Source organism: Mercenaria mercenaria, chromosome 1, assembly GCF_021730395.1.
Source record: "Mercenaria mercenaria strain notata chromosome 1, MADL_Memer_1, whole genome shotgun sequence".
Classification (NCBI taxonomy): Eukaryota; Metazoa; Mollusca; class Bivalvia; order Venerida; family Veneridae; genus Mercenaria; species Mercenaria mercenaria.
Window position 1 is genome coordinate 102185124 of NC_069361.1, and position 12402 is coordinate 102197525.

The 12402-nt window shown below is 34.6% G+C and overlaps 1 protein-coding gene across 1 annotated transcript; it reads right to left on the minus strand.

Moving 5' to 3' along the window:
- Positions 1-4800: 4800 nt before the first annotated feature.
- Positions 4801-6757, minus strand: LOC123545349 (cdc42 homolog). The gene is made up of 2 exons (XM_045331674.2): positions 6371-6757; positions 4801-5815 (listed from the first exon to the last, which is right to left on the minus strand). Exons 1-2 carry the CDS (start codon positions 6513-6515, stop codon positions 5385-5387), a joined length of 576 nt encoding a protein of 191 aa, XP_045187609.1. The 5' UTR covers positions 6516-6757; the 3' UTR covers positions 4801-5384.
- Positions 6758-12402: the final 5645 nt, after the last annotated feature.

Genomic DNA, 12402 nt, shown 5'->3' on the forward strand with positions numbered 1-12402 from the left:
GGGCCTGATGCTTTGTCAGGTTTCAGGTTGGAGAGAAGCTTCAGAACTCCGTTGGTTGTGATGGAAATGTCTGACATAATTGTAATATTTTTTCTGAAAGAAGAAGTAGAAACTAGATTAGGGTTAATGTTGCGAATAGTTAAAAGACAAGACTGAGACTGGAATGGTAATTAGAATTTTTTCACAGGGAAAATAAAGCGAAAATAAATGACATGTGATATTTTCATAGTTTTAATAATCTAAGATGACCTGGCTATCTATCTCAGCATAACTTCCTGCTCAAATTGCACAATTCTTTAGGTTAGAAAAAACAACGGGAAAAGTTGTGGGACAAGGAGTTTAACCAAATTAAATCAAGTAATTAAACATCACCCGCAGAAGAAAGCACATTGAATTCCCATACAATGCTCATGGTCAAACATTTGCCGTAGTTAAAGATGCGAGTAATTTCTTATCAAAGCCCCAACCCCTAATCCTGAAACGACTCAACAAAAAATCAAAACAAATCCCAGATCAGCACCAGGGATGCCGACGTTCCTCATACATGATAAGGGCGTAGGCAAGTTACTAATTGGGCTAAATACAAATAAAGACTCTGGTTCTGATGAAATTTTCCCAAAATTACTTAAAGTGTTTCACTAAGAGATAGCCCCAAGCTTGACAAAGATATTCTAACTATCTCTTGAAACAGACCAAATCCCAAAAGACCGGAAGAGAACAATCGTTGTGCACACCAGTTTACAAGAAAAGTCCAAAATCCAAGGCTAGTATCTATAGGCCCATATCTCTAACATGCATTACCTCTAAATTGATGGAATATATTCTTGTCTCAAATATTATGTCCCACTTTGACAGAAATGATTTCCTTAGCCAGTATCAACATGGCATCCGGTCAGTTGTGAAACACAACTTATAAGTTTCACACAAGAGGTATTTGACAGTCTTGAGAATGGCCAACAAACTGACATCATGATTATGGACTTCAGTAAAGCTTTTGACAAGATTGACCACCATAAATTTATTCACAAGCTCGATACCCTGGTAGTCCACCCATTAGTAGGCCTGTCCCTGTAGATCAAGTCATTTCTCACGGACCGATCCCAAAGAGTAGTTGTGGATGGCTTCATCTCAGGTGAACTTCTCTCTAAAGTTCTAAAGGATCAGTCATTGACCTCTGTCTCTTCCTACCGTATATAAATGACCTTCCAGAGTGCATCAAAAGTAAATCGTGACTTTTTGCAGATGACGCCATTATCTAACTGCAGTTCTATATGGCACGCTTGGTAAAAATCCTTCACACACAACATTGAGCGAGTACAACGATCTGCAACTAGATACGTATGTATCAACTATGGTCAAACAAGCAATGTCACCCAACTACCTAAAGAATTCAATTGGCAATGCATTGAACAACGCCGCATCAAAAAATCCTTTATTATACTTTTTATAATAATGTGCAGTCTTACTGCAGTTGACCATAACCATCTCATACCTACAAGGAACCTGAATTACTTGATTTTACAATCTAATTCGCAATATCATTATAACTCTTTTTTTCTCCAAGAACAATTCGTTTTTGGAATGGTCTCCTCCTAAAATGCAATTCAGCCCCAGTTTGATCCTGTTCGCTGACAGGCTGGCAACTGTAACCGCTTAATCTATATCTATGCTTTTAATCTTAGTAATTGTAGTTCTTCTTAATTTGCACCTAAAGAGCTTACTCATCTGTTAACAGACTGTCACAGACAAGTGCCTACCAGTCATAATCAGAATTGATTGTTGGACAGTACACCGTGGATGAAGACGTAGATGAAAATACCTTTGGGTCGATATCAGTCATAACCTCTGAGTACATTTGCGACCAGCATGGATCCAGAACAGCCTGCGAATCCGCGCAGTTTGGTCAGGATCCATGCTTTTCGCTTTCAAAGCCTATTGCAATTAGAGAAACCGTTAGCGAACAGCATGGATGCGCAGGCTGGTCCGGATCCATGCTGATCGCAAATGCACTATGTTGGTTTTCTCATGGTATGGCTCATATCAAGAATTACAACAAATTCAAACAGAACACCAGGTTTCCTAACACACAATATCAAGCATAACATGTAGAAAAGGTCAAATCAATGTCTTACAAACAATAATCAAACTTCAACTAGCATATGCTTCATCTGTATGGTCAAAACATACAGGTCAACATACATAAGCTATAAATGGTAAAGTCAGATGGAGCAAAATGCCTATCCCTGTTACACTAGTGTAACGCAATTGTACACCATCATCTACAATCATCTTGCAGCTATCTTGCAGAAACCCCGACCATGTCAAACAGATATCGAGGGTTCAACGCAATAAGGGCATATCTACATATAGTTATTATATGTAGATACGCCCTTATTGCGTTGAACCCTCGATATATGCATTTCCTTCGTCTCCGTCAATTCCTTACCAGTTCAGATTATTTCAAGTATTCCTTTCCCCTCCACTAAACAGTTTTGTGGAATAGATTACACCTATTTATTTCTCTTTTCACCCCCACGCCCACACCCTGCATTTCCTTGAAGTAAGGTTTACCAGACTACATACTTTACAGACGTACAGCGGTACGAAGTGATAGCCAGTATTGTCTCGCGCGCTTATTCAACGTGGATACATTTATGATGCAGTAACAGTATTTCACCTCCGTATAGTAGCTTATATTGTAGATTCGCTGTTGTGTTATTCCTGAAGGATGATTATCCCTGATTATCCCTGAAGGAATATTACTAATAAAACATTACATATACAAATGTATGTCTTTGATTCTCACGGCAGGTCACATCCAATATTGAATGAACTTTAACTAAATGTTCTTTTGTTTTGTTCACTTTCGCATTGCTATGCATGTTTTATTATATTTTGTTCTTATAACGATAACTTGTTCAAGTTATATCAATCACTGTTCTGTTCAGTTCCTTCTTATTTTCAAAACTAGATTTCAACAAACCTGCCAGGATCTCACTTTCTTTGACCGTCGGTCCTCGATAACAGTCTATGTGCACACTGCTCATAGTACTCATGAGAGGTGTGCTAGACAGACGAATTATAACATATTAATTTCTATGTATCTCTTTATACCGCGGGATATAGGAATTAAAGCCTTAAATGTACGTCGGAAATGTTAGTATTGAGAGTAGACAATACATGTAACGACATAAAAAAATCCTGATGACAAATATGTATGTCATTATTAAGCGAATCGAGACAATCGACCCTTCTAGAGTAACATGTAATGTGAGATACCAATTAAATAAAACATTGCGTCCTCTCGGCACTTGCACTGAGCGTTTAGCTTCGGATATTTTGGGAGAGAAGTCTCCTTTTCCTTTAGTCAATAAGCATCTATGCAACTTGTCGAACCGCAAAGTTCTGCATATTGTAAACAAAGTAATAACCGCTTGCTTTGATGCCATATCAAATAGAAGGAATTCTAGCTTTAAATCTAAGTTTGCATCTGTCTGTTACGGCTAGCAGAATGGTGTTGGAAGGTGACCCGTATCAAAATTTAATGAGAAAAGTGGTAAACACTGCTAATTTTCGAGGATGGGGATTGATTATTCCAGATCAAGCATTGGAGAAGTACTGGAAAAGAAATACACAGGAAGTATCTTCTTGACATTTCCTTAAACGTTCATGAGTAAGGTAATTTCAAATGGGAACAAATGTAATTTACCCCATCCAGTGTTTGAAAAAATATTTCTCGTGAAGCAGTGGTTAACTACAGTATGTCAGAAAACCAAAATCACGCGTTATCCGCGCTTTATTTAGTTCTGGGGGAATAGTGGCAGGACCTATCAGGAGGGGAAAGTCACGTCATAACGACTAAATAGGGGAAAATTAGCGTTGTAATACATATAGTATCTTTCACAAGTATGTTATACAATTTCTAGACCAAAAAAACTTTAAAACACATGCATTGCTCATAAACATGCAATTTATTTCATTTTTCACAAAGCACATACATGTCTAGTATGGTAAGAATGTTGACCGAGATCTGCAATTTTTGTTGTACACTGTCTTTTGATAAATGCGTTTGAAAGATGTCATAAGTTATTAAAGTTAGATCTAGCTTTAAACTCAAGTGCGCAGGACTTCGTTTTTAGTATGAATTAAAAAAAAATGCATTACATATGTTAGAAAATTAAATGTAAAATGCCAAGTACTTAATACCGTTTAATACTGTTTCAGTAAAAGTTATATGCCCTGTCCGATCATGCCAAATCAGCCAGTATACTGTATTGCTTGATTATTTATAATAACGATAATAAGAAGAACAGGTATTTTTTTTTTTTTTTTGCAAAGTCGTTTCCTGTCAGCACGTTTTTTTCTAAACCTTTACAGTTTAGGGTCTCATTTACAATGTGTTTGGTTTACTGAACACGTTTCATACATCAAACATGACCTCCGCTTTTCTTTTGAATTTTTTATTTGCATGACAAATTTCTTTTTAAAATGTAGCTGTAAGGTCTTTTTTTTAAAAGTCCTTTTGTTCACTACAACCCTTGAATTTGGTTATTTTATATCCAATAAAAGACATCAGCTGCTTAGTGTGTGCTTATATATATATATATAGGTCGAGAAATATGTACGAGTTCTGCATTTCCTGTCTTATAATGTTATAATTTTTTGACAATGGAATTTTAATATACAGTGGCAGGTATTGACCTTCATGCATAAAACATGTTAATAACGCCTCAACCGTCGACATGACATCATAAAGTATAGAAGGAAATGGACAAATAAAGTATTCAACAACCAGGAATATAAGAATTCAAGCAAAATATATTGTATCCCAGTATAAATTTTCAGGATTCGTGACGACTTTATAAAAGTATAAAACCAGAAATCTGAACGAAAAATCTAGGCACATATTTCAACAACATATTTTATTATAAAAATAAACGCCACAACTTTAACAATATTAAAAATATTTAACAAAATATTGCACAACGTTCACCATATATATTAAAGTAAACACAGGAATGTAAAATGTTCACAATGATACTGGACAAATCTCTACCAGATGCACTGCATCTGTTATGACCTTATGAGAAACAAGTATCAATATTTTGGCAAAATATCACATTTTGCTTAACTAAAAAAGTGTTACCCCACACTTTTAGGTATTATGGTAAATATCATGAAATTATCAGATTAAACTGATGTCTCTCAAATATTTATGAACGTCAACGATTATCGAATGTAAATGTCCATAAACTTATTAGATCCCAATCGACATGTCTTCATTCTGACTAGCAGCGTCATCGTCAGGGTATCATCAGCGTCTGGGGACATACGGCTGCACAATGCCTTTTTCAGCAAAAAACTTGCTTCAAGGCATTTCCAAATCACCTTCTTAGAATTTTCTCAAATATGCTAGATTTTCTTCGCCTTCTCTTAATAGCGTTAACCACCACGTTTTCGAAAAGGTTAATTATACTATCACGGTCGTGCACTGAGCTTTCTACGAACAAACTGGCACCGATTTTATTTGCCAATTTCAGTCCCTCACTTCTGGTAACACATGTCTCTTTTCCTGGCGTGAGATCATTTTGCGTTGCTACAAGAATAATTGGCTTGTTGTTGCTGACGTAATTTCTTATTTCTGGGACCCAGAAGTCTACCACATTTCTGAAGGAATCGCGATCGACTGCAGAGTAGCAGACGACTATGACGTCACTCTGAGCGTAGGTGAACACACGAAGCCCTTCGTACTCTTGTTGTCCGGCCGTATCGAAGACACTGACAGTGTACTTATCCCCTGCTACAGCAACATCACCTGATAAACAGAAAATGTAAATATTATTGTTAAATGCTTAATAATAATAATGATAATATAATAATTACTATTTCTGGAAGAGGGCCGATCACTTATTTTGCAAGAACTTCGGCCCAACCCTTTTGCTTTATTAATTGTATCGTAAATGTTTTGTTTCTGTAAATACATGTATATATAAGCAACAAATATGATACACTAATATGATGATGATGATAATAATAATAATAATGAAAGTAACAAACTGAAAGTAATGTATACTAGTAGGCTGAATAGCTGCAATTGTCTGTCCTTATAGCTATGGCCAATCACTCATTAAGTACACTTTATTTTATCGAAAAGATTTTCAAAAGAAAAAAAAATAGAACTCTTTCAAATAAATTTTACGTTAAGAACAAAATATAATCAAGATAAAATAATTTTATAATTAAAACTTGAGGTGAACGAACTTTTAAATCAATATTTTAATTCCGCAAAATTTTAATATTTTGTTAAATTCATCAAAATTAAACAATCCTAATTGCAGATAATGCAAAAAAATGAAAATAAATAAATTACCTGCAAAATTATCAAACACGGTAGCCACGTAGTTTTCCGTATGCTTATTATGCACAAACTTTTTTACTAAAGAAGTTTTTCCAACTAGTCCATCTCCGACTACAGAACACTGCACAATCTTGCTTTTATTTATTTTAACAATCATTTTTATATGTTTCCTTTAAGTCTCTGTTTTTTACAATTTCCGTTAGATTTGTTTAAAATCGTATATACTCTTTCCAATTCTCTCTTGCCTGTGTGTGTTGCTTGTTTCAATTCTCAAAATAGACTGTGAGAAAAAAAGCGGTCTGTCGTATTTATATTCCTACCTAAATCAATAAGGTTCAGGTCAACCAATACAACGCAGGAGAAACTAGGTGTCAATTGCGTTCGAAGAGAAATTATTGTAAATCGTTTACGCTGATAAGATAGTATTTATGTTAAGGTACAGAATTTGAAGTAGTAATATAAATAATACGATATATTACGGGAGAAAGAATGTATACAATGTGTTGTTATTTAGATAAGTTCATTAAGTGGGATGAGACTACTTTTTTTCAGCGTAAATGGGATTCGGAAGGAGCAATTACAATTTTCACACGGGTTTTTACAAATAATTTGGTTCATTTTCTGCATTTAGACATATTGTAAAAAGGTGCGGCTTGTGAAATAAAATAATCACACGCACGTCCCACTGAATTATTTTTTTCTTGGCAGATAACCACTCTAGACAATTGAAATATCCAAATTTCAAAATATAAAAAGAATGAGATCAGTAAAGCATAAAAAAAGAACAGTTTTGTTAAGTACAATATCCCTCCCCGTCTAGCTCCTAGACTTTTGATGTGTCGGGAGAATAAGAATTAAGCCCTATATTAACGTTTACTGTGCAAACGTTTCAACGACATTAAGACGCGTTCAATTTGAGAAAAAAAAATGGGGAGAGTCAAGAACATCCATCCCGGCGACTGTGTATAGTATAAATTAGTCTGATTATGGTAGCAGATGAGGGAACAACGCCTAATAAATTAAAGTATGGTAGTGCAGAATTTTTCCTTTCAAAAACATTTGTGGCATTTTCCATGCTAACATTTAATTTAGCTGGAAGTTTCAAACTTACTTCAGCATCGAGTCATTTTTGGACTTAAGAGGTAGAAGACATTGTTCCCAGTTTTTTGCTAGCATGAGCACTCGGGTTGATCATCTACACAATTTTTGTTTAAGCCACATTAGTCTAGCAAAAGTGTCAGTCAAATGTTCAGAAAGAGGGTAAGGATAAATGACCCATTCGGACCATTGTAACGTTTCTATAGCGTCCGTGTATACTTTTTTGTTGGTTCTCAAATTTGTCAAAATATTTGAAAATACTTTAAGCTTATATACATATATATACCCTAAATAACGACGGAACACTTTATAATACATTGCTACACGAGAAAGTTAAGATTTGTTTCGAACTTGCAATAACTATATTTGTTACATGTTTTAAATATGTCAGTGCAATATACCCCATTATTACAGAACTACTATGTTGGCAAGATCTAGTAGCTGACATTAAAAATATATAAAATATAAAAGTGAATGCATTTGGTCTTACCTCCAAGATCAAAATATCTTTCACTGGTGAGCATTGCACCTAATGTTCACTATATGTGAAAGATATTTTAGTCTTATACTGAAACAAGCAACAATCATCTATATACTTTGGGAAAAGTGGACATTCCAGTATACACCAGTGTTTCGAGTTAAAACCGGTGACTATTTTCCCACTACCAAGACGGTAGTCTCGCATAACATTCAGGTTGCGTAATGGAACCCCTGTGGTAGCACGATCATCTCTTCTGAAACCCATCGTTGTGACTCTTTTTTTTTCTTGAAGCGGACAAAATAGTTTTAGAGGTAATATGTCCTTCCCTAAATTACGATATTTTCAGACCAACATAGTAATGAGGAAATAAAAACTTGATAATAATGAATGATTATTATTACAGGTAATATATTATACTGATTAGCTAGTTAGTGAAATATTTGCATACACTTCTCATATCTAAAGTGAACTGCAGATTACTTAGTGTCTCTATTGAACAAAACTAAATTCCGGGTGGGTGTGTAAATACCAGACATTGTATCATTGGTCAGTTTGCCAAAATAAGGACATTCCTCATTTTTCTGCTTGTTTGCTATCCAAATTAAAATCCAATACATTCAAACGTGCAAAGGTAATTACGTATTGGCAGGGTTTTAGAAGTATTTGAAAGAAACTTGGCAGCTGGTGCGTTTAATTAAGAAATACAGAACATTTTCTACGTACTATATTAACAAAGATGGTGTAAATAAAGTATATTACACTAATTATTCAGGTGTTGAACAAAAAGTATTTTATCTACGTCAAGTTCTGACATAGTGCATTGTAAATCAGTGCGAATGAATATCCAACAAGGTTTTGTTTATGCTAAATCGTATAAAATCTTTCGCAAACCACCCTGAAGATGGAAGTTACATTAATGAATGGAGGCAAGATATTTCAGTTAAGTCTTCATTATCACTTTATAAAGAATTAAAAACGAACTTTGTAATCTCTGACTATTTGTTAAAACTTAGTTATGTTAAATACAGAAATGTCATTGCACAGTTACGATTATCCTCTCATCAGTTAAATATAGAGACTGGAAGGCACCGTAATATCCAAAGAGACGAAAGGAAATGCACTCTCTGTGAGAAAAATGATACTGAAGATGAGTTTCACTTCATTCTTATATGTCCTGTATATGATCATTTGAGAAGTACTTATATACCTAGGTACTACAGTAGATGACCTAACATGATAAAATTCATAGAATTGCCCAATGTTTCAAATGTAAAGATATTAAATACATTAGCAGTATTCTACATTAAAGCATTTAAGCTTTATATAATTATATTGTTAGTTTAGTTGTGAAATTTGAACTCATTCACTGATATGTAAAAAATGTCATTATACCATCTATAAACACTTTGCTAAATTTATCAATGAAGTAAAAAAATTAATAAATTAATTTGTACTAATTTGTCAGCAAATTTATTGATTTTATTTGAGTCTCATCCATTTACATTTTATACACATATACAAACAATAAAACTCACACATAAAAAACAAAGAAAAATATCAAACAGGGAATGCCACGCACCAAAAACGTAGCCTCCTCAAAACGAAACCCCCAGCACGCAGACGCGTGCACCACACACACACACACACACACACACACACACACACCCCCAAAACCAACACATAAGGACAAAACGAACAACACACACGCACACAAAGCCAACACATAAGACGAAACGAACAAACAAAGGAACACAGTGGGGCACCGCCTTGAAACGGTCAGTGGCAAAAACACCACTGGGGAGCTTAAACCGGTTTATGGTGCACCTAACCTCACTCTTACCCCCACCATGTTCCAAAGACATGGGACAGTGTAAATAAAAGTAATCCCCTCCAGGTAAATCTCTTACACACGTAATGGAAACAAAAAGGCATGGCATGTAAAACACAAAAATGCTCGTGTATAAATATATAAAAAAACAAACCTTAAGAACCAAAAACGTATGTACTCAATGCCTTTACAGAAGACAGAGCAACAAGAGAAACACCCTTAAGGGCCCGACGAAACAGGCCAGAAGACAAATATCAAAACAGTTCAGCCCCGGTAGGATTTAAAAACTGCATATCATACAAGTAAATGGCCATTCTATATAGAATTACAAGAGACTATCTAAAAAGTACATTACACAATTAAAATCACAGTTATAGCTATTGCAAGTGTATTGTTTTGTATTTTGTGTTGTGTTCATTCCAAGTGGTGCGTGTGTGTGCGTGTGTTTGTATGTGCATGGGTGTGTGTGTACTTAAGTTGTGTGTATATGTGTAGTGTACTGTGTTGTGATTTTGTTGTGTTGTGCATGCATGTATGTGTGTGTATGCGAGCCTGTGTTTGGAAGTATTACATCTGACAATAACTAAAGTACTTCCTATGCAAAACAAGTATTTATATCAATACTGAATAATAGGAGACTTAATTATTATCACTGTTAATTTGTACACACACATCTTTTTACATGAACCATATCTATATGATAAAAACTGAGGAGCAGTCGCTAATTGAAAGTTAAAACAGTATTTAAACCAAAATAAGGTATTCTGAATCTGACCAGTAATATGGGCACTACTGTGCAATTAAGAAATGGTTTTAAAAAAATCAGATATCACCCTGGATCAGATCAAGGATGAACTAATTAACAACTGCTTCTCAGATTAGATAAAAATACTCAACTCACACTAAAGAGTAAAACAAGATGTTACATAAAGACATTATTTATAATGAAAAAACATCAGTGTTTTTATACAATGTTAAAAATTATACGTAATTATACAGGATGTTACATCTAAGTTGAAGAATACTGTAGCAGGATTTTGCGGTCACAATAGTCATATCTTTGTTGGACAGTACAAAAACTAGTTTTTCATCTTCTATTAGATTAATGAACTTCATATTTATATTAAATGCTTTGTTTAATTCATTATATGAACAACGTTCGAAAAGTACGTGTTTTTCATTTTCTACTGACGATTTACAAATGGGACATATTCTGTTTTCAAGAGGGAGGTTTTCATATCTTCCGGTCTCTAATCTAATTGGCGCTACACCACATCTAAATTTAGTGAGAGAGGTTCTGTGTTTTAAAGGCATATTCAAGTTCAGGTAATCTTCAGTTACAAAGTCCTCTTTTAGTAATTTATAAGTCCTTAGTTTATTTCCCCCTCTTCTACTTGTACCAGTGTCTCGATTAATAAGAGTTTTCCATTCAGCTTTATAAACTAACATAGCTGCTTCTACAATTTTATTACAGTAGTTTTTAGATAACATATTGGCACACTGTCTTGAAACGTCAACTAAATCTAACTTCTCTATACACCTAAGATACTCGAATTGCCAATTTTTACATCTCTGACCCACTTTTCAACATACCTGTATTAAAAACTTTATAATTTACTCTATTAGTTTCCATTTTCATAAATCTATGCCATTGCACAGTTACTATTATCCTCTCATCAGTTAAATATAGAGACTGGAAGGCACCGTAATATCCAAAGAGACGGAAGGAAATGCACTCTTTGTGAGAAAAATGTTGACTAACAGATCTTAACTGTTTCACATGTGGTGGTTGCCAGGCTAATTCCCCATAAACAGCAGCATAAGGTGGGTGTATATTTTCCGATTCCTAAATAAAATCGCATAGCTCTGTTTTGTACGGCATTGAAACACGAGTACGATTTATTGGCCCCATATTGAAGCTCCATATGCAATAACTGGCCATACTGTTGAATCATATAATTTAACAAATACATTATATGGCAGTGTACCCATAGATTTTGATTTAGCAATCAGTAACCCTAAAGCCCTGATCGCACTCTAAGCTACGCATTTAGCTATATTATTGTAATCTAAACATTCAGTAAGTAAAAGACCCAAGCATGTATACTGTCCTACAATTTGTAAAGCATGACCACCACACGTGAAATTAAATGTAGTTCTATTAGTCGACTGTGGACGAAAGTGTACAATTTTGCTTTTATCTATCAATAATCACAGAATTCATATTACACCAGTTATCCAATACATCTAACATACTTTGCAAATCATCTTCGTTTTCTGCAATAAGTACTTCGTCACCAGCATATAATAGAATACAGACTTGTTCATTGTCTAAATGGATTTCTACTCCAACTGCTTTTATACGTGTAAATAAATCGTTAATGAAAAGGTTAAAAGCATTGGAAACAAGGAACGGCCCTGACGTAATCCACAGTGGACATCAAACCAGTCGGTGTTTCGGCCATTTAGTCTAATACAAGATGATACAGACTGATACAGTGACTGTAATGCCAAAAACATATTGACATTTATACCAAAATCACCTATTTTTTCCAAAGAATATTTCTATCTATAAAACCATAGGCCTTCCTATAATCAATAAAAGCACAGAAAGTTGACTATTTAGCCTTTTTCCTT

Excerpts from the sequence above, each read along its gene's own strand:
- LOC123545349 (XM_045331674.2), bottom strand. The coding sequence starts at position 6,515 with ATGATTGTTAAAATAAATAAAAGCAAGATTGTGCAGTGTTCTGTAGTC. Across the intron at positions 5,816-6,370 it reads CGTGTTTGATAATTTTGCAG|GTGATGTTGCTGTAGCAGGG; the intron begins GTAATTTATTTA and ends TCTGTTTATCAG.